We start from the raw sequence: 21,425 nt of genomic DNA, 5'->3' as shown, positions 1-21,425 counted from the left end.
AGCAATGGAAACCTAAATTAGTGAACTTACCGATCAATCTCTTAATACTAGTATACTAGAAGAACAATCAGAAAAAGAATGAAAAGATTCTTTTTTTGTTTAAGAGTTAATGTGGGATACCATGAAGAGGAACAACTTAACAGGTAATTGAAATTCCAGAATATGAAGGTAATTCAATGGAATGTAGAAATTATTGAATATTATCATAGATAACCAGAGTCCTGGTGTGGCACTGTAGGGTAAGTACTGAACTGCTAACCACAAAGTTGGTAGTTCAAACCCAGCATCTGTTCCTTGGAAACCCTACACAGAGTCAATATGAGTCTGAACTGACTTGATGGCAGGTGTCCTAGGGTAGAGCTGCAGGATAATGCACTGGACTGTAAGGTTGATTTGAACCACAAGGTCAGCAATTCAAATCTCACAAGCCACTCCTCAGAAACTCTATACAGGGTTGCTATGAGTCCGAATCCACTCAATGGCACTTAAAAACAACAGTCATCGATATCACACACTAGTAAGATTTTGTTGATGATAATCCCAAAATGATGGCATCAACAGGTAACTGCCAGAAATTCAAGCTGAAATCAGAATTGTAGAATGAGGGATATCTTTGCTGATGGCAGATGGATCTTGGCTGAATGCCAAAAATAGCTGAAAGATGTTTACCTGTGTTTGGCAAGTATTGACTACACAAAGACATTAAACTGTGTGTATGATAGCAAACTCTAGTTAGCATTAAGAAGAATAAGAATTGTAGAACACTTAGTTATGCTCACGAGGAACCTGCACATAAACCAAGAAGATGTTCAAACAGAACAAAGGGATACTGCATGGTTTAAAATCAGGGAAAGTGTGTGCCAGGGTTGTGTTCTTTGTCACCATACATACTCAGTTTGAATGCTCAGCAAACAATTCAGGAAGCAGAACACTAAGAAGAACATGGCATCAGGAGGAAGACTTACAACTTGTGATATGCAGATGACACAATCTTGCTTGCTGAAACTGATGAGCACTTGAAGCAGGTACTGTTGAAGATCAAAGATAATAACCTTTAGTATGGATTACTCCTTAACATAAAGGCAATAAAATTCATCACAACAGGACTAATCAACAAACAACATGATGATAAACAGAAAAAGAATTGAAGTCAAGGATTTCATTTTCCTTGGATCCACATTTTATTTGAATCCATGGAAGCAGCAGTCAAAAAATTAAACGACATATTGTATTGGGCAAATCTGCTTCAAAAGTCTCTTTAGAGTGTTAAAAAACAAAGGTACCACTTTAAGAACTAAGGTGTGCCTGGTCCAAGCCATGTATTTTAAGTCACCTCATATGAATGTGAAAGCTAGACAAAGAATAAGGAAGACCAAAGACAAAGTGGTGCCTTTGAATTATGAGGTTGGTGAAGACTGTTGAATATACCATGGCTTACCAAAAGAAAAAACAAATCTGTTCTTGAAAAAGAACAGCCAAAATGTTCCTTACAAGTGATGGTGGCGAGACTTTGGACGTGTTATTTGGAAGGACCAGTTCCTGGAGAATGATATTATGTTTGGAAAAGTGGAGGGTCATTGAAAAAAAAGGAAGACCCTTAAAGTGATGGATTGACATAGTGACTGTGACAATGGACTGAAACAATGATTGTAGTGGTGGTACATGTCCAGGCAATGCTTCCTGTTGAACTGACTCAAGGACACCTAAAAACAAAACATGTATATCCATTGCCATTTAATTGATTTTGACTCATAATGACACTATAGATGGAATAGAACTACCCATAGGATTTCCAAGGTTTTAATCTTCACAGAAGCAGATTGCAGTATCTCTTGTGGAGCACAGCTGGCAGGATTGAACTGCCGACCTTTTAGGTAGCAACCAAGCATTTAACCACTGCACCACTTGTTGTTAAGTGCTGTAAAATTGGTTCTGACTCATAGTAACCCTGTATAGGGTTTCTGAAGGAGTGACTGGTGGGTTTCAACCCCTGATCTTGTGGTTAGCAGTGTAGTGCTTATCCTACAGTGCCATACCTACACTACTTGGACTTCTTTGTATATGTGAATTACATATAATTATATAATTGTGGTAAATACTTATGTAACAAAATATTTAGGATTTCAACATTCGTCACATATACAATCCAGGGACATTACTTATGTTCAACATGTTGTTCGGTTATCACAATCATCCGTCACCCTCACCAGAAACTTGGTATCACCTAAAAATGACTGCCTTCTTTGAGAGAATAATATTTTTTAAAATCTGAGCCTGTTTTTCACTGCCCCAAATCACTCAGTTGTTCCCTATAGCTTTAAGGATAAAAATAAAGCTCCTTTAGCTTAAGTATAAAGCCATTTCTGATCTCTGCCCTGTCTATTTTTCCAGCATCATCTAGACAGTCTCCTAGGGTCTAAAGACTGGCCTAGAGTCTAGGCTTTGAGTGCTCCAAGGACCAGCAGTATGGGCCTCACTTGGGAGCTTATGGGAATGAAGAAGACTGAGGCTCACCCCAGACCTCCAGAGTCAGAACTCTGATGTAAAATGATCCACAGCTGACTTGTGTCCACAACAGTGTTTGTGAATCATGGTTCTATTGCTCACTCTTTTCTCTAGCCATATCACCCCGTTTACATGACACCGAATGCTTAGTCGTTTTAATTGTAAGTCATGTGTACCATGGTCATTGCTCAAAAGTCCAATGATACTTACTGGCTCAGGTCTCTTGTGATCCTCAATCCCATCTTCTGCTATTGTAACAAATGACCATAAACCAATGTCTTAAAAAATACTAATTTGTTCTCATTCTCTCCTGGAGCTGAGAAATCAACAGTCTTAAGGGCCTAGTATCACAGTATCAGCCATGCTGTTTTGTTCTGGTGGCTCCAGCAGGGAATCTGGGTTCCCTGGTATGTGGATGTATCACTCTAATCTCTACTTCTGTTTTCACGTTACCTGTTTGCCTTCCTCTGATGAGGACCGCTGTGACTCTATAGGGCACACCTGGATTACGTAGGCTAGTCTCTGCATCATCTCTTCATTTGATCACATCTGAAAGGAGTCACTCACTCGCCATATATTTTGCAAATTCAGGGATCCCAACATGGACATCTCCCATACACCTCGAGCTGTTTCTTTCATGTGACCCCACATATCTAACAATTATGTGTATGTATAGATTGCTGTATCTAGATAAGTCAAATTTACGCCTCATTGATTAATTTACTATTATGGTAAGTGCAAATTTCCACACGGTTTTCTATTTTGAGCCTTTCGGGTAATTTATCAATTCGAGTTGATTTCCCTGGAAATACTCCTCCTTGGTCTCTCTTACCTCTTGCTCTAATTTGTACCGGCTGGACTTAATTGTCCTTAGGCTTGCTACACAGCTGCTGTTCTGGGAACTTCCTTTGATGGTTCTCCACTTGGTCTGCACATTGGAATCATCTGGGGAGCTTTAATAATTACAGAAGTCTGTGTCACACCTCCAGAGAGCCTGATGTATTGTGGTCTAAGTACCAGTGTTTTTTAAAGCTCCCCAGGCAATTCTAACGTGTAGCCAAAGATGAGAATTACTGCTTTAATGTGTCCTGGGGAACTGCTTTTTATCTTGGGTCCCCTGTTTTGTGGATCTCATTTCTTCTATTTCCTCATTTATTTGTTTTTGTCTGGAGCATATTATTTAGTAGCTAGTTTTCCTGGAGGAGATACATAGGAGGTAAACATGTTTGTGTTCTGACAGATCTAAAACAATGTTTATTTAATCTTCATACTTAGTTCACAGTTTTACTGGGAAGTTGTATTGGAAATACAATTCGTAACAATTTCCTTTCAAATGTTGAAGGCATTGTTCTAACATTGAATGTTATTGTTGTTAAATGGGGTTGAATTGGTTTCGACTCATAGTGACCCTGTATAGGGTTTCTGAGGAGCGGCTGGTGATTTTGAACTGCTGACCTAGAGGTTCAAACCGACCTTGCAGTCCAATGCTTATCATAAAGAGCCACACCAGGGCAGTAATTGTTCCTAAGAGTCCAAGGCCATTAGATCCTCAATCCTTATACAAGGGCTTAACCTAATTTCCTACTTGGAAACATTTTAATACCTTCTCTTATTTTCTGGTATTCTGAAATTTCATTATTAGGTGCCTTAGCAAGGGTCCTTTCTATTAATTTTCTATTTGGAAACTCATCTATTTCTGGAAGATTTTCTTGCATTTATTTATTACGCTTTATTTTCTTTTAACGCAATTCCTGTTAGATCCTTGGCCTCTGAGATTTCTTTTAAAATTTTCTTTAGAAATGTTTGTTTCTTCTCTAATTTGTCTTTGGAGTCTCTGGGTGGTATAAACGGTTACACACTTGGCTGCTGACTGAGAAGTTGCAGGTCAAGTCTACTCAGAAACACTGCGGAAGAAAGGCCTGGGGATCTACTGAAAAAATGAGCCATTGAAAACCCTACGGAGCACAGTTCTATTCTGACACATGAGGTTGCAAGGAGTCCTAGCCAACTTGACAGCTTCTTATGGCTAAGTTTATGTTTTAATTTTTTTTTTAAATTAAAAAAAATTATTTTACACTTTCTGTATTAACTTTACTAGACTTTTTTTTTTTAAGTTTTTATTGTGAACTGAGCGATAGTTTACATGGGAAAACATCGGCTTTACTCCATCGTTTCATTGCAATGATTACAAACTCCTCCATGCATCATGGTTCAAAAGTATTTGCTTCCATTCCCTGTTTTTTGGGGGGAGAGGATGGAGTGGGGAATGTACACAGGAACACTCAGGAATATATAATAATTTAAACAACCAAAGGGCACCTTCTGCAACCTGCCTCCTGGCTGCCAGCTCTCAGTCCCTCTTTCCATGAGTCTAGGGTCCTCAGCTGTTCCCTTTCTCCATGTCCCCATCTCTGCCTCCATCTCTGGAGTCACTGCTTCTCTGTATAAGGTCCCACATTCCGCTCCTGCTCTTCTCTCTAGATGGTCCTAGGGTCCTCTGTTTCTGTACTGTAACATTTCTGTACTTCCCCCTTTTTGTTACAAAACTTTTACCTTTACACCTGTGACAGTTACAGTCAGTCGTGATAACAATTTCTCTGTCTTTAACTACTTTTTGAAAATTATCTTGACTTCATCTTCTAATTCTTATGTTTTGTTATTGTTGTTAAGCACCACATACTTTTTATTTTTTTAAGTAGGGAGGGAATACTTTTAATTTCTAAGAGTTAGTCTTTTATTATTATTATTATTAAAAAATGGCAACCTGTTCTTGTTTTGATGGATAGAATGTCACCTTAGAGAGATCCCCAGGAAACACTGCAGAGAGCAAAAGAACATTTCAAAGGTGGGCTTAGAGACTCCCTGATCAGTGTGCAGATTTTGCACAGTTCATTCTCTGCCTGACATGTTACCATGGCTGCCTTCTGTACCAGGGGCCCATCTGGTTTACATTATCCAGCGATTTTCATATCATCAGAAGGTAAGTATGAAGACGATGGATTCTGAGACTTTCTAACAATTCCTTTCTTTTCACCTTCCTATTTTCTATCTAAAGGAGCTCTGGTAGTGTTTATGAATCGGGCCGCGAACTGCAAGGTCAGCAGTTCGAAACTACCAGCTGTTCCACGGGAGAAAGATGAGGCTATCTGCTCCCATAAAGATTTACAGCCTCAGAAGCCCTGTACAGGATCGCCATGAGTCAGAACTGACTCCATGGCACAAAACAACAACAACATCCTCTATATATGCTGTCCCTAGGTGGTACAAATGCTGGCTAACCACTGGTGGCTAACCAAAAGGTTAGACATTGGAATCCACCCAGAAGTGCCTGGGAAGAAAGACCTGGTGATCTACTGCAAAAAAATCAACCATGGATAACCCTATTGAGCACAGTTTTACTCTGACATACATCGGGTCTTCATGAGTTGAAATCAAGTCAGTGGCAACTACCAGGAAACTAAACAAAAATCACCCATCTGTCTTCCCCAGCACCTGGTGCCTTCATTCATAAAGAAGGAAAATGGTCTTGCTTCTCATGGGGTCCTGTATCCCTTCTCCACCCAGAAAGTCTTCAGGTTGACCCTTTCCTTTCTAACTCATTTACCATTTCCTCATCTACTCTGCCTTCATGTATTTTGGTCTGGGAATGCAAATATCTCTTGGATATAAAAAAAGCTTGAGTTTCTTACTTTTTGTGGTTGTTGTAGTTAAGTGCCGTTGAGTTGGTTCTCACCCATAGTGACCCTGTATAGGGTTTCCAATGAGTGACTGGTGAGCTTGAACCACTGACCTTGTAGTTCAAGGAACATTAATCCACAGTGCCACACTTAGGATACCTTTATTTTTTCTTTTTAAGTTTTTATTGTGAATTGAGGGATCATTTACATGGAAGAACATTGGTTTTACACTCATTGTTTCATTGCAGTGAATCTCCTCCATGCATCACCATTCAACAGTATTTGCTTCTATTCCCTGTTTTTGTTTTGTTTGATTGGTTTTGGTGGGGGAGATGTGCACAAAAACACTCAGGAATATATAATAATTTAAACAACCAAAGGGCACATTCTGCAAGCTTGCCTCCTGGCTGCCAGCATACAGCCTTTCTCTTTCCACGAGTCTAGAGTCCTCAGTTGCTGTATCTCTCCATGTCCTCATCTCTGCCTCCATCTCTGGTATGGCTGCTTCTCTGGGTAGGGTCCTGCATTCCACTTGTGTTCTTCTCCCTTGACGGTCCTAGGGTTTTTTGTTCCTGGACTATAAGATTATAACTACTCACCCCTTTTTGTTACAAAATTTCTACTTTTACATTTGTGACAACCACAATTAGTCATGATAATAATTACTATTGAATCATAAAAATATTATTCCCATCTCCTTTCATGAGACCCATCTAGACAAGATGAAAACTATTCAGTAGGGATTCTATCTTCCCCTGCACACTCTGAAACTAAACTACCTCTTGAAATCTTGGAAGCCTGTCACTTTGTGCCTTTATAGCCGTCACATTTTAGGTAGCCAATGTCTAAGTTGTTTGTGCTATCAACTCTGCGTACAGGGATAGGATAAGCTCTGGACTGCTAGCTGCAAAGTTGACAGTTCAAACCCACCAGCTGCTCCACAGGAGGAAGATGAGGCTTGGAAACCCTATGTAGTTGTTGGAATCAACTCAGTGGCAGTTGGTATTATTTGGCTTAAAGTTGAGCTCCAGGAATGTGTCTACTTTCAAGTTAGAAGACTTACTCAGGGCAGTAATCTTGGGGGTTCCTCTGGTCTGTCAGTCCAATAAGTCTAGTCATTTTAGGAATTTGAATTTTGTGCTACATTTTTTTCCCATTCTGTCCAGGATGTCCTTGGTCAGTATGGTGTAGGGCATGGTAGCCGGACACCAGCGGGTTCTTCCATTCTCAGGTGTGATTCATGTGGGCCATTAGTTCTATGCTTCAGGAGGCAAGAGACTAATAATTGCTTCTTAGATGGCCACATGCAAGTTTTTAAGATCCCAGATGCTACTCACTAGGTTAGGATATAGGGCATTTTCTTTATGACAATTGACCTAGATGTCCCCTGAGTCTAACACACTAGGATTCATGTTCTGATAAAAGAACAAAAAGTGGCATATTTCAAAGGCGTGTGTAGGTACTCTCTAGGTTATGAACGAGATCCATTCCTAAGTGTGTCTTTATGTTGAATTTGTGGGTGAGTTGGCACAGGTGCATATAATTTCCAATTAAACCTCATTTTAGTGCCAGGAAACAGTGGAAGCCTTCTCAATCATTTAAAAGGCTCACGTGCAGCAAGTGAGGGTGATTGTGATGAAGAATTTATTGGGAGTAGGGTTGTTTTAATCATTTTGCAGCAAGGGCAAATTGATGAAACATTAAAGACAAGAGCACGTTGTCTATAAGTCGGTTCATACCCCAAAGTTGCCTGTATTCAAATAGCATTTAGATTCAATCTTTTAACTAAATATTTCACTCTACAATCTGATCTCTCCAACAGAAACTGTCTCCATTCTTTCTTCTGGAGTTTTACATGGAATATTTGTGATGAAGATGAGCTTTCTCTAAAAGAAAGGGCCACTGGAGAGCGTTTTCCACCTTTCTTAGGCTTTCTGCAGGCTCTTGTGTTTAGGGTATAGATGAGAGAAAGACCTGCATGTATGCAGAATTTCTCCTTACCTGTCTCATGGAGTGGTGGTGGTGGTGTGCTGTGTAATGGTTCCAACTTATAGCAATCCTGAATAGGATTTCCGAGGCTGTAAATCTATGGAAGCAGAAAGCCTCATCTTTCTCCTGTGAAACGGCTGGTAGTTTCGAACTGCTGACCTTGAGGTTAGCAGCCTGACTCATAACTACTATGCTATCAGAGTTCTTTGTCTAAGGGAGTAGGGTTTGGATATCTGAGGGCTTCTTGGGCACATATGGAGCACCACTGTTCTAATTAGTGGTGTTGTGGATGATGCAATTCCAAAAGCCTCTTTCTACTTTCTGGAAATTAGCTCTCATTATTTGAGATGGTTGTTATAGTGACAGAAAAGGGAGAATGAATTAAGACATGCTTGAGGAAAATTAATAGTAAAACAATAGGTGGAACACACCTACACACTCTTTTATGGATTATTAGTCTAAAGAGTTAGGCCTGAAATGGCATGTGGCCTGCTGCCGTGGTGCTGCTGGTAATTTTTTGAGAGGGCTTCAAAAAGTTCATGAAAGAAATGGAATGAAAAGATAATGGAATTTTCCCACAAGTGTTTTGCCGCCCCTACGTATGATATCTATGGAATTTCCTAAGCATTAATTAGTCTATCAGGCTGGTTTCTACCTTAGAAAGCCTGGGGCACCTCACTGTGAGGGGAGGAAAGTACATGACAGATGAACAGACGAAACACAGTTCTGTGCATTTTGGGGTACACAGTCACTATGCCGGTATGTAGTATGTAGGCCGCTGGGATGGAGGTGCTGAGGGATTGAAGGACATCCTCATCATGACTGGATCTTCTCCATGAATCTATACTTCAGCCCGTCTGCACATGCATGCCAGGGATCTGCATACTGGCATAGTGACAGTGTGCCCCCAAATGCATAGGGTTATGTTTTGTCTGCTAAGCAAGACTCCTGTGCTCCTGAGTGGAAGTGTCCATGTGTTGTAAGCAGTTAATGCCCTTCACGGTTAACTGAAAGGTAGGAGAGGTTCACCTACAGGTTCCTTAGAAGAAAGGTGATCTTCTGCCCCAAACTCAGCCAATGAGAATCCCATGGAGCACAGCTCTACTCTGACACGTGTGGGGTTGCCAAGAGTCAGAATCCACTTGACACTAAATGGTTTCTGAACAGGGTATTACTATTGTTTTTTCCTCCTCAGAATAGAAATAAGCTTTCAGGTATAGGTTAGGAATGCAAAGACTCAGAGAGAAATTGGAATAAAATGGCATCCCCAGTTGACAAGCTGTTAAGATGACACCATTAGGGACCAGAAGACATGTCAGTGCTTCTAAAGTCAGTGCCACTATTGCTAATCTCTGACAGGGACTGAGCAGCTAGGAGGAAGGTTCTGGAAAAGTACACTAAACTTGCTTCTATTTCCAGTCCTCCTCGCCAGAAAGGATAAGCTATGCTGATTATCTCTGAGGAGATATCTTAAAAGCTTAATTACACCAACATTTAAATCATCTCTTTAAAATGGGCTGGATGACTGTGCTTACTTACACTAGCCTTCTTTTTACATATCCCAAGGGGCTTCTTCAGACTTGTGTATAAATCAGTCAATAAGCAAGTGCGTCTGGAGAGCTCACTGCAGGCTCAGTGCACAGCTTGGGTTCTTAGCAAGTCTCATTGTAGGCAAATTGGTGGACTGTGGTGGAGCTTTTGCCTATGACTTTCCCCTCCTGTACCATTTCAGGTCAGAAGCCAGGATTATAAGGATTCACTGAAGGAGGAAGAAAACCGGAAATTGCAGAAAATGAAGGCTGAGCTGCGCCAAAAGGTATTCACAAGGCCCTACCAGTTATTGCTCACTATTTGCTTGTGGTACTAAATAATTTTGTTTTTATTGTTATCAAAATATATATGGTCTGGGCAACATTTTGTTTTGTTATGCAGAACATGAGGTCATTGCTGAACAGCAACTAACAACAAAGCTATATAACAAAACTTTTGTCACCAACAGTGTTTAGATACACAGCTGAGTGACATGAATTATGTCCTTCATAACTGTTACCAGTAACTATTTCCAAAAGTTTCCATCACCCTTAACAGAAACCAAGTGCTCCTGCTTTCTCCCTGTTACCCCATTAAGGAGCCCCAATGGCACTGTGGGTTAGGTGGTGGGCTGCTAACCACATGTTGTCAGTTCAAACCCACCAGCCAGTCTGTGGGAGAAACAGGAGGCTGTCTACAGCCTTGAAAACCCTACATCAGGTCTCTGTGAATGGGATCAACTCAATGATGGTAGGTTTGGTTTGTGTTTTTGCCCCAGTCCCCAGTAGTAATCATTGGTCTCTATGTATTTGCTTAGTCTAGAAGGTTAATGTAAGTGGGATCATACAAGGTTTGTCCTTTCATGGCTGACTGACATCACTAACACGGTTTCTAAGGTTTGTCTAGATCATAGCGTGCATCAGGACCTTATACCCCTTTGTGGTTGAGCAGTATTTCATCGTATTCAGATCGTGGTACTAGGTCATTTTGAAGTGTTTATGAGCAGAAATATTTGCATACATAGAATTATGTTGTTGTTGTTATGTGCTGTGGAGTTGGTTCTGACTCATAGCGACCCTGTGCAGGGTTTCTGAGGCTGTAAATCTTTATGGGAGCAGAACGCCTTATCTTTCTCCCATGGAACAGCTGGTAGTTTCGAACTGCTGACTGTGAGGTTCGCAGCCCAATTTGTAACCACACACAAAAAATCTTGGAAGCATTGAAACTAAAAGGCGAGTTTTGGGTACATTTTGAAGATATGGTGGTGGCTCCTTCTGGCCCAGATGCTCCAAGTATTAGCTTCATTTCAGGCTCAGTGTGTAGGAGGTGCCAGCAGTCTGTGGAAAAATGATAGTTCCCATGTGATTTCTGATCTGCAGAACAAACTTGATTTATACTATTGCTATTTTTAAAAGAGAGCATGTAAAATTGGAAACAATGCCTAATGAATAATAGTGCACACCAATCAGAGCAGATATGCAATGTTATGAGACTGGCTCACCTATTCACCTAAAACAGTTATATATGTTTAATAAAGCACATGTAATAATAACACTACCTATGTATACACACATGTGAGTCATTCCAAATGTTTTGAGCAGTAGAACTTGGTGAAATGATTGCAGAGCCTCCTAAGAAAAACACTGAAGAAGGGGTGATTCTCATTAGCATACTCAATTTCTGGCATGCTAACTGGTAGTATTCAGTGCTGGGACTTGATGGTCGTGCCCAGCCTCTGATCAATAGTTTGAGACAGCGTCAGGATTGAGTTGGCATGAGATGAGAATGATGAGGGTGGTTCAAAAGTGCCACCTCATTGAAAATCCTTTAAGTCAGCAAAGTAAAATAAATGGTTCAGCTAATTCCATCATTTCAGCACGTCCTCCACACCAACTTTTCTTCTTGCCATATTGGTGGTTGAGAAATCCTGTCAGTATTTCTTCTACCATGCTTTTCATACCTATTTCATTGTTTATACAATAAACTGCAATTCTAATTTCTGTTCTGATTTTCTTCCCCCCCCCCCTTTGGTTTATTTATTTTTATGTTTCTTCCCCCTAAAAATATATTTTAGCAATCATTGCAAATCATTTTGTGAAAGGTACTCGTCAGCACTTAACAACAGCAACAACATATATGTCTATATATGGGTTAATGTGCTGGATTGCAAAGTCATTTGAACCACAAGGTCAGTGGTTCCAGCTCACCAGCCGCTCCTTGGAAATCCTATATAGGGTTGCTATGGGTTAGAACCGACTTGACGGCATTTAACAACAACAACAAATAAATGTATACTGGAGTCCTGGTGTGATGCTGTAAGGTAAGCACTGGACTGCTAACTGTAAGGTAAACTGTTACTTTACCAGCCGCTCCTTAGAAACCCAACACAGGTTCTCTATGAGTTGGAGCCGACCTGATGGCACTTAGCAAGCAAACAAGTAAGCGTACATTGTACTAATACATAGACTAACCATTGTTGTTGTGATTGGACTCTTTCAGTTTGTCTTCCCCTCAATACTGATCATAATTTCACCCAGTAGACAATGAAAATACTATGTAACTGGGCTTTTCTTTTTGTTTTCTTGTAGGTAGTCCTTAAATCATTGAATGAAATAATGTATAAATGTACTTTTTAAGCTACTATGTAAGCAAGAGAGAAACCATGGAATATTTTTGTCATTTGGTGATTTTTCAAATCCACCAGTCACTCTTCAGAAACCCTAAACAGCGTTGCTCTGAATCAGAACCGACTTGATGGCACTTAACAACAACATGTAAGCAAGAGAGAAACCATGGAATATTTATCATTTGGTGATTTTTCTAAAGCAAATATCTTTCAATTTGTAATGTTTTTGTAAGATTTTAGTAATGAACAAGTGGAAGATTAATCTGGAATATGGTTATGTTGTATTTTCAGAAATGACTGTTAAGTGGCATGAAAAAGTACATTTATTTCTATGAGCTTTGAAATACTATAGAGTTGTACAGTTTTAGATACATAAGTCAATTGTTATTATTGTTGTTAAGTGCCGTCAAGTCATTTCTGACCTATAGCAACCTGTGTAGGGTTTCCAAGGAGCTGCTGGTGAGCTTGAACCGCTGGCCTTGCAGTTCAAACGGCTTTGCAGTCTGGTGCATTACCTCACAGCGCCACACCAGGACCCCGAAGTCAATTGTAGATATGATTTATTTTAATACTCATATAACTTCTAGTGAGTCTTGGTGTTTTTTAAAGTTTTCTGTACATATTTGGAATGTGAAACACATGAAAAATCGAACATTTCACAAAGAGAAGGCTCAACAGATTAGAAAATCAGAGGTGGGATTAAATTTTCAGGCTGAGCAGTTATCATAACAGTGAAAATTAAGCCTTTTGTTTCTTACTAAATCGTGTTTTTCTTCTGGAGTTAGGTAAATATTGATACATACATGTTTTATGGCTATTGATTGAACATTTTTTTCTAAAAATTACATAACCTTCTACTTGTTACTTTTCCTTACTTATTGTATCTTTACAGTAAAATGAAGGAGCATGGTAACGTAGTGAATTACAAGCTGGCTTCTAACCACAAGCATAGTAGTTCCAATCTACCAGCTGCTCTGTAGGAGAAAGATGAGGCTTTCTGCTCCCTTGAACATTTACAGCCTTGGAAATGCTATACAGGGTCACTACGAGTCAGAACCGACCTATTGGCACACCACTACCACTGCCACAGTAAAATAAATTGTTTTGGTATATAGGTAATTCCATCTTTAAGGTCTTCAATAATAATAGGAAATACAAAGATATTTGCCTCTCTAGTCTGCTTAATAAGTGGGCTGGTGGCTTAGTGGGTTCCATGTCAGACTGCTAAAAGATAAGGTCAGCAGTGTGATTCCACCACCTGCTGTTTAGGAGAAAGATGAGGCTTTCTGCAGCTGTACAGATATGATTTTGGAAATCCTAAATCCTGTGAGTCAGAATCAACTAGACAGCACTTAAGAACTGACAGTAATCATCTACCTGCTGGTGCACTGGTTAAGGTACTTGGCTGTTGATCAGCACGGAGGTGATTGGAATCACCAGTCACTCGGCAGGAGAAACCATCTGGTGATCTGCTTCCATAGAGATGGTTGTTGTTGTTAAGTGCCATTGAGTCAGTTCTGACCCATGGTGACCCTGTATGTAGGGGTGGGGAATGTCTGGACCGTAAAATCATTTGGTATGGACATGCCAAGGCAGCCACAGTTTCAGCCATCATTTTGGTGGTGCTGGTGCCAATGAGTTGGTTTCAATTCATAGTGACCCAGTATAGGGTTTCCTAGGCTGAAAATCTTTATGAGGGTAGAATGCCTCATCACCAAACAACTGGTAGATTTAACTACTGACCTTTCAGTTAACAGTCCAGCTCATTCATAATTCACTGTGCTACCAGGGCTCCTTAGCCATCACATTGTTGTTGTTTTTAAGTGCCATCGAGTCTGTTCCAACCCATAGAAACTCTGTATAGAATCTCCGAGGAGTGGCTGGTGAGTTTGAACCACCAACCTCGTGGTTCAAACCAACCTTGTGATTGAGTGCTTATCCTACACCAGGACTCCTAACTATTGCCTTATGGGTGAGTTAATGTTTAAGTTGATAATTTTGTCTGGCCTGTGAATAATGTTATAGCATCCAAATGACCCTTAGCAGAGAAAAGTTTCCTCACTCTGCAAGTGTATAGGATTTCCCAGGAGAAGCTGGTGGGTTTGAACCACTGACCTTGTGGTTAGTTGCCCAGTGCTTATCCTATAGTGCCACACCAGGACTCCTCCATAAAGATTACAATTTAGAGAACCATGTGGGGCCGTTTTACTTTGTCCTGTGGGATGACTATAAGTTGGAATCAACTCGATGCCACACATCAGTAACACAACAGTCTACCTTAGTTTTGTTCCCCATTTTTTGTTCAGTTTAGTTGTTGTTAGAAAATATTCATTGAAGGTATCCCGTTTTGTAGGGCCTGACATTGTTTATAACTTTATTGATTTACTTTAAGAAAATGAGAAAGATTGTGTTTATTAAATGAAGATGCAAAAAATAGCACATTTTTGTCTTATATTGTATATATTTGTTTTTTAATTCAATTCATTCAGTGTATCTTTGTTGAATGCCTACTCTGTACTAGGCATTACCCAAAGCAATGTGTTAGTTCTTAGGTGGATAATCTTAGGTTTTGTTTTGTTAATGGCACATTATATTTTGACGTATGTGTCTTTACTTTCAGCCTTCCATTCCTTGGTCTCTGAAGATAGAGAGTTCTTCCTTAGCAAGATTAACCTCTCAATATTTCATATTTGATTCAGTTCCCACTGATAGAAATTTATTAATAATTCATTTTGTTTTTATTCCTTCAATATTTTCTCCACTGACTATTTCTTTTTTCTGTCAACAGATAACATTCAGTTTTGCCATTCTAAAATAAACAAACTGACCCTGTCCTTGATTCTGCTATCCTCAGAGATACCACCTTTTCTACTTCTACAAAACTTAAACAGAGAAACAAAAGCAATCTTATTCTAACTACTTCTTTGTTATGCACTTTATCCTTAATTTCTTTTCTTTAAAATTGACTCCATATCATTTATTTAATAATTCATCTAGCTCAACACAAAAGTTTGTTTTTGTGTTTGATTGAAACACAAAAGTTTCAGATCAAATATTTGTTCTGAGTTTCCATTAAACTTGCAGATTATTGTGGAGGGGAGAAATCAACACCTTTTTAATATTGAGTCTTTGTCATCAGGAACAGAATATGTCTCTTAATTTTTTCTTTTTTTTTTTAAGTTTTTATTGTGAATTGACATGGGAGAACATTAGCTTTACACTCATCATATTGCATTTCATTTCATTGCAATGACTACAGTCCCCTCCACATTCCCTCAGGTGCTTTTGGTCTTTTTTTTTTTTTTTGCATGTACAATGAAGCATTCAGGAATACATAATCATTCAAACAACTAAAGGGCATACCCTGCAAGCCTGTACCCTGTCTGCCGGCAAACAGCCCCTCTTCCTTGAGTCTAGAGTTCCTGGTCTCTCCATCTCTCCACGTAATCCTTAATTTCTTATGATCTGGTTTATTTTCCAAAATAAACTGAAACTTACTGAACTCTGAATGCCGTATCTGAATCTCTGAAGGCTGTATCTCTTCTGGACATTTAATTATGTGGTGATGTGCAGTCCATATCTTCCTGTAACTATAGCACCATTAAATATCATTTTAAAGCTTTCCTTTTTTTTTTTCCGTGTTTTACTGTATTATTCTGCTGGTTCTATTTCAGAGTAATAGCTACCAGCATTTGTTCATTTGCTAATTCATTTGTACATTCTATCAACAAATATCAATTGAGTGCCTATTGTTGTTGTCAAGTGCTGTTGAGTTGATTCCCACTCATAGAAACTTTGTATAGGATTTCCAAGGAGAAGCTGTTGAGTTTGAACTGCAGACCTTTTGATTAGCAGCCCATTACTTATCCTACAGTGCTACACCAGGAGTCATTATATTAGATGCTGGAGATGCAGTTAAGAGTAGAATAGACAAGGTCTCTGCCCTCCTGAATTTACATTTTAATGGAGAAGATAGATAATTAAAATGAGATAGTGAAATAGAACATTGCATTTTTTATTTTGTATTGATGTGGTGCTGTAGGATAAGCACTAGACTGTGAACCCTAATGCTGGTGGTTCAAACCCACCAGCTGCTCCTTGGAAACCCTATACAAGGTTACTATGAGTCTGAACTGACTTGATGGCACTTTAACATAACATTTAAATGTGCTATGAAATAAATTGTTTGTTGTGCTGATAGCTTTAGGGTGGTATATCAAATACTGTTGGTTGACTACTAAGTGTTAGGGATCTTGAGAGTAACAGAACCCATTATGTATGACAGAAAGATAACAACATAAAGTTCTGCCAAAATATGTATTTATAGTCTGGAGGTAGAAGACACCATAAGGAAATTCCCTTCTCAACTGATTGGTTAATTTCATTACATCAGAGTAATTATGAAATAGATTAGGTTATGGAAAGTAATTACATTAGAATATATTATGGAACAGTAACTAGATTAATGATTGGCCAAACAACTGGGAATGAGAGTGTAGCCTAGTTGACAAAAATTAGCCATCACATCTCCCCATTTATCTTAGGTGTCTTAGTTATCTAATGTTGCTATAACAAATACCACAAGTGGATGTATTTAACAGTCAGAAATGTCTTCTCTCAAAGTATAGGAGTATAGGAGGCTACAAGTCCAAATTCTGGGTAAGACTTTCTCTCTTTTGACTTTTGATGCAAGTTCCTTGTCATCAGTTCTCCCCTGGATCTAGATGTTTCTCAGGACTGGGACTATAGATCCAAAAATACATCTCTGCTCTCAGCACTTCTTTCTTAGTGTTCAGAGGTCTCTCTCTCTCTCTCTGTTCACTTTCTTTTCCTTTATCTCTTGTAAGATAAAAGGAGATACAGGTCATATACCAGGAACCCTCCTGCCCTCCTCCCCCCTTACAACTAATTGGCTTGTCATATCTGAGCAATCATGGGGCATCGTTTCCTAATGGCCAGATTACACCATTACACAACTGCCAAACTACTGCCCAACCATGTTGACACAAGCTTTTCTTTTTATCATTTTTTTGTGAATCGAGTGAAGGTTTACAAAGCAGATCAGTTTTCCATTCAACAATTCATACACATTTTGTTTTATCTCATTGATTGCGGTACCCACAGTGCACCATCTCTTATCCCACTTCCTCCCTGCATTTCCTATTCCTACTCTTCATTAGTTCCTAACCCTTCTGAACTTTAGCTGGGGGGCAAATGCTGCCCTTTGTTTTCAAAGGTTGGTTATCCTAAGGAGTACATACATCCCTAGTGCTGTTATTTCCTTGTAGACCTGTCTGTTTGTTGGCTGAAAATGAGACAGATGTGGATTCAGTTCCAGACCTCAAAGGTGGCTGGGGTCTATAGTCTCAAGGGTTCTACCAGTATGTATCCCACCAGTAATCCTGATCTTTTTTATGATTCTGAGTGGTGGTCTTATTTTTTTCCACTCTGTCCTTGACTTTCTATTGTGATCCCTTTCAGAGCAGTTGGTAGTGGTAGTCGGGCACCATCTAGTTCTTCTGGTTCGAGGCTTGAAGATACTGATGTTCGTGTGACCCACATTGGACTAATTTTTCCAATGTGTCTTCAACTTTCATCATCACTCTTCCTACAAACAGGGAGAGACCAATAATTGCACCGTACATGGCCACTCATAAGTTCTTAAGATCCCCAGGTGCTATTTTGACACACAGTCCATGATATCAGATGTGCTTCCACTTGGGATGAATTGTGTTTCAGAGGAAGGAGACACCACTCCCAGCCCCCAGGATTCAACCCCAAACTGTTCATAGGAATTAGTTTCTCATTGATTGGTATTACTTGAACCATGGACATGTGATGCAATGCTAATGAATGAGGTTAACAGGAAAGCTGTCCTTTAGTATATTTTTATCAATATGAAATTTATTACTCTTCTCATTTAGTAATACTCATCTTGATTTCTTTTTATTTTTGGCTAATCTTAATGTTTCCCTATCACTTTTTTATGTGGAAATTTCTTTTGCTATCACTTGATTTTTACCACTCTGTGTTATTTGGCTTTATACAAATTTCTAGTGGCAAAAATGGCTGCCATTTCTTTTACTCAGTTTCAAAGTCTCTGTTTAATAAGTCATTTAAATATATATATCCTCAATTATCACTATGACCAGTGTATTTGTACATAATCTTGCCATATAAGTTACTTTTTATCAGTTATGGTTTCTCTTCTTACTTTTCGGTTCCTTGATTGGGTTTTCTCTGTTCTAGTTACTCCTGTTTCATTCAGGTCTTTTAGTGGTTACCATGTAGTCCTCATGTGACACTTGAGGATAATGCTCTGGACCACAAGGTTGGTGGTTCAAACCCACCATCCGGTCCTCAGAAACTCTAGACAGGGTCATTATGAGTTGGCATGTAACAACAATAATGATTACCATAAGATTTCTTAACATTTACACAAATTTTCTTTCAACATTTAGGGTTTTGCTGCCCAGCATGGTAGCCACTGGGGTCCTGGTGTGGCATTGTCGGTTAATGCGCTGGACTGCAAAGTCCGTTTGAATCAAAAGGTCAGAAGTCCAAGCTCACCAGTCACTCGTTGGAAACCCTATACAAGGTCACTATGGGTTGGAACTAACTGGACAGCACATAACAACAATAAAAACAATGGTAGCCATTAGCTTTGTGTGGCTATTTAAGCTTAACTTAATAAAAATTTAAAACATAAAAGTGTATTTCTGCAGTCGTTCTCACTACAGTCCACTGTTCAATAACTATTACATTGGACAACACCATTATAGACCATTTCCCCAATTGTAGAAAGTTCGATTGGATAGCACTGATCTATTATTCTGAATTAGTAAAACAAGATAAATGTCTTAGCATTCCATTTTGTTGTATATGTGTGTATGTATAATTTTTATATTGTTGTTGTTGTTGTTAAGTGCCATTGAGTCGGTTATGACTCATAGCAACCCTGTATAGGGTTTACAAGGAGTGGCTGGTGAGTTTGAACCTCTGACTTTGTGATTCAAACAACCATGCAGTCTAGTGCTTTATCCTATAGTGCCACACCAGGACTCCAGTTTTCATATTATGTGCCCAAACTTTTGCTTTTACTCATCCTAATGGTTTATTTTATTCTTTAGCTTTCTTGGACTGATGTTATATTTTGTTAGAGTAAATCTTTCAGCAAAGGTCTGTGGGGAGAGTAGGGATTCTGAACCCCTGATTCAAATCAATTTGTTTTCAATTTGAATGCTAGCTTGCACAGATGAGATTTAAAAATCATTTGCCCCCAATTGTGAAAATTTGATTTATTATATTTTAATATTCAGTGTTTGTAGATGCCAATCTGAATTTCAGACTGTTTATAGATAGATATTGTCTCTCTCTCTCAGGAGAATTTTATTTTTTATCTTTTCCTTCCTTCCTTCCTTCCTTCCTTCCTTCCTTCCTTCCTTCCTTCCTTCCTTCCTTCCTTCCTTCCTTCCTTCCTTCCTTCCCTCCCTCCCTCCCTCCCTCCCTCCTTTACATCAAATTTCACAGTGCTTTTGTTGTTGCTTTAATCTTCCCTGGCCTCACCAATGGTCGTCAAGTCAGTTTTGACTCATAATGACCTTACAGGATAAAGTAGAACTGCTCCCTAGTGCTTTTAGGGCTGTACAAATGTATGGAAGCAGACTGCTTCTTTTTCCTGAGGAGTGACTGGTGGATTGGAACCACTGACCTTTCAATTAGCAGTCAGCCCTTACTTGACATCACCTCCAGGTTTCAGAAGAGGAAGATACTATTCTCAGCCCCAGGGACTCAGTCCTTTGCATGACCTTTTAGTTACCCTTTTTATCTCAAAAAACATGTTCTCTTCAGTTTAGGGAAATTTCTGTTTTGCTTTTACATTTCGTCCCCTATATTTGTTTCTGGTATATCTGTCAAGAGGATGTTAAAATTTTTTAATCTCTTCTCTCTGTCTATTGTTTTATTTTACTTTCTACTTCTTTGTCCATTTTCATTGCATTCTGAGAGACACCTTTAGCTAGATCATCCTGCTTACTAAATTATTTCATAACTGTCCAGTCTGCTATTTGGTGTCTATATTGGTGCTGTTGTGAGGTGCCGTTATGTCAGTTTTGCCACATGATAACCCTATAAACAGCAAAACGAAACACTGCCTGGTCCTGTACCCTCGGTTGTTAACGTTTGGGCCCATTGTTGCTACCACTGTGTCAGTCCATCTTGTTAAGGGTCTTCCTCTTTTTCTCTGATCCTCCACTTTACCAAGTATAATGCCCTTCTTCAGGGATTTGTCCCACCTGATCACATGTCTGAAGTGTGAGAGACAAGTCTCCCCATCTGTGCTTACAGAGCACTCCGACTGTACTTCTTCCACTAGAGATTTATTGTTTTTCTGGCAGTCCATGGTACTTTCAATATTCTTCTCCAACACCATAACTCAAATGCATCAATTCTTCTATGGTCTTCCATATTTATTGTCCAACTTTCACATGCATATGAGGCAATTGAAAATACCAAGGTCAGTTTGAACCACAAAGTCAGCATTTCAAGTCCACCAGATGCACCTGGGAAACCCTATGTTGTTGTTGTTAAGTGCTGTCGAGTTGGTTCTGACCCATAGTGACCCTGTATGGGGTTTCTGGGAAGCAGCTGGTGAGCTTGAACTGCCAACCTTGCAGTTCAAATAGGTTTGCAGTATGGTGCATTAACCCACAGCGCCACACCAGGACTCTGAGAAACCCTATGGAGGGTTGCTATGGGTCAGAACTGACTTGACAGTACTTAGCAACAACAACAACAATGCCTACCATATCGTCTTTATGCCTGCTCTTTTTGACAACTTCCAGTTTTCCTAGATTCATGCTTCGTACATTCTACATTACATTCCAATTAATAATGATGTTGCTGCTGTTTCAGCTCATTTTGAGTTGTGCCCCATCAACAAATGAAGGTCTTGAAAGTTTGGCTTCATCCACGTCATTATGGTCAGCATTGTACTCAGGAGGAGGCAGCTCTTCCCCAGTTGTATTTTGAGTGCCTTCCAACCTGAGGTGTTCATCTTCTGGCACAATATCTGACAATGTTCAGCTATTCATCATGTT

General features: G+C 39.4%; 1 protein-coding gene across 1 annotated transcript in view; it reads left to right on the top strand.

Annotated features, from left to right (window-relative positions):
* Positions 1 to 21,425, top strand: part of EPSTI1 (epithelial stromal interaction 1 (breast)) — a 185,912-nt gene that overhangs the window by 113,926 nt on the left and 50,561 nt on the right. The window contains 1 exon segment of the mRNA XM_006837680.1: positions 9,904 to 9,987. Coding sequence (XP_006837744.1) covers positions 9,904 to 9,987 — 84 coding nt within the window.

The sequence above is a fragment of the Chrysochloris asiatica genome, unplaced genomic scaffold, assembly GCF_000296735.1.
Source record: "Chrysochloris asiatica unplaced genomic scaffold, ChrAsi1.0 scaffold00022, whole genome shotgun sequence".
Lineage (NCBI taxonomy): Eukaryota > Metazoa > Chordata > Mammalia > Afrosoricida > Chrysochloridae > Chrysochloris > Chrysochloris asiatica.
This window is presented reverse-complemented; position numbering and strand designations above follow the sequence as displayed.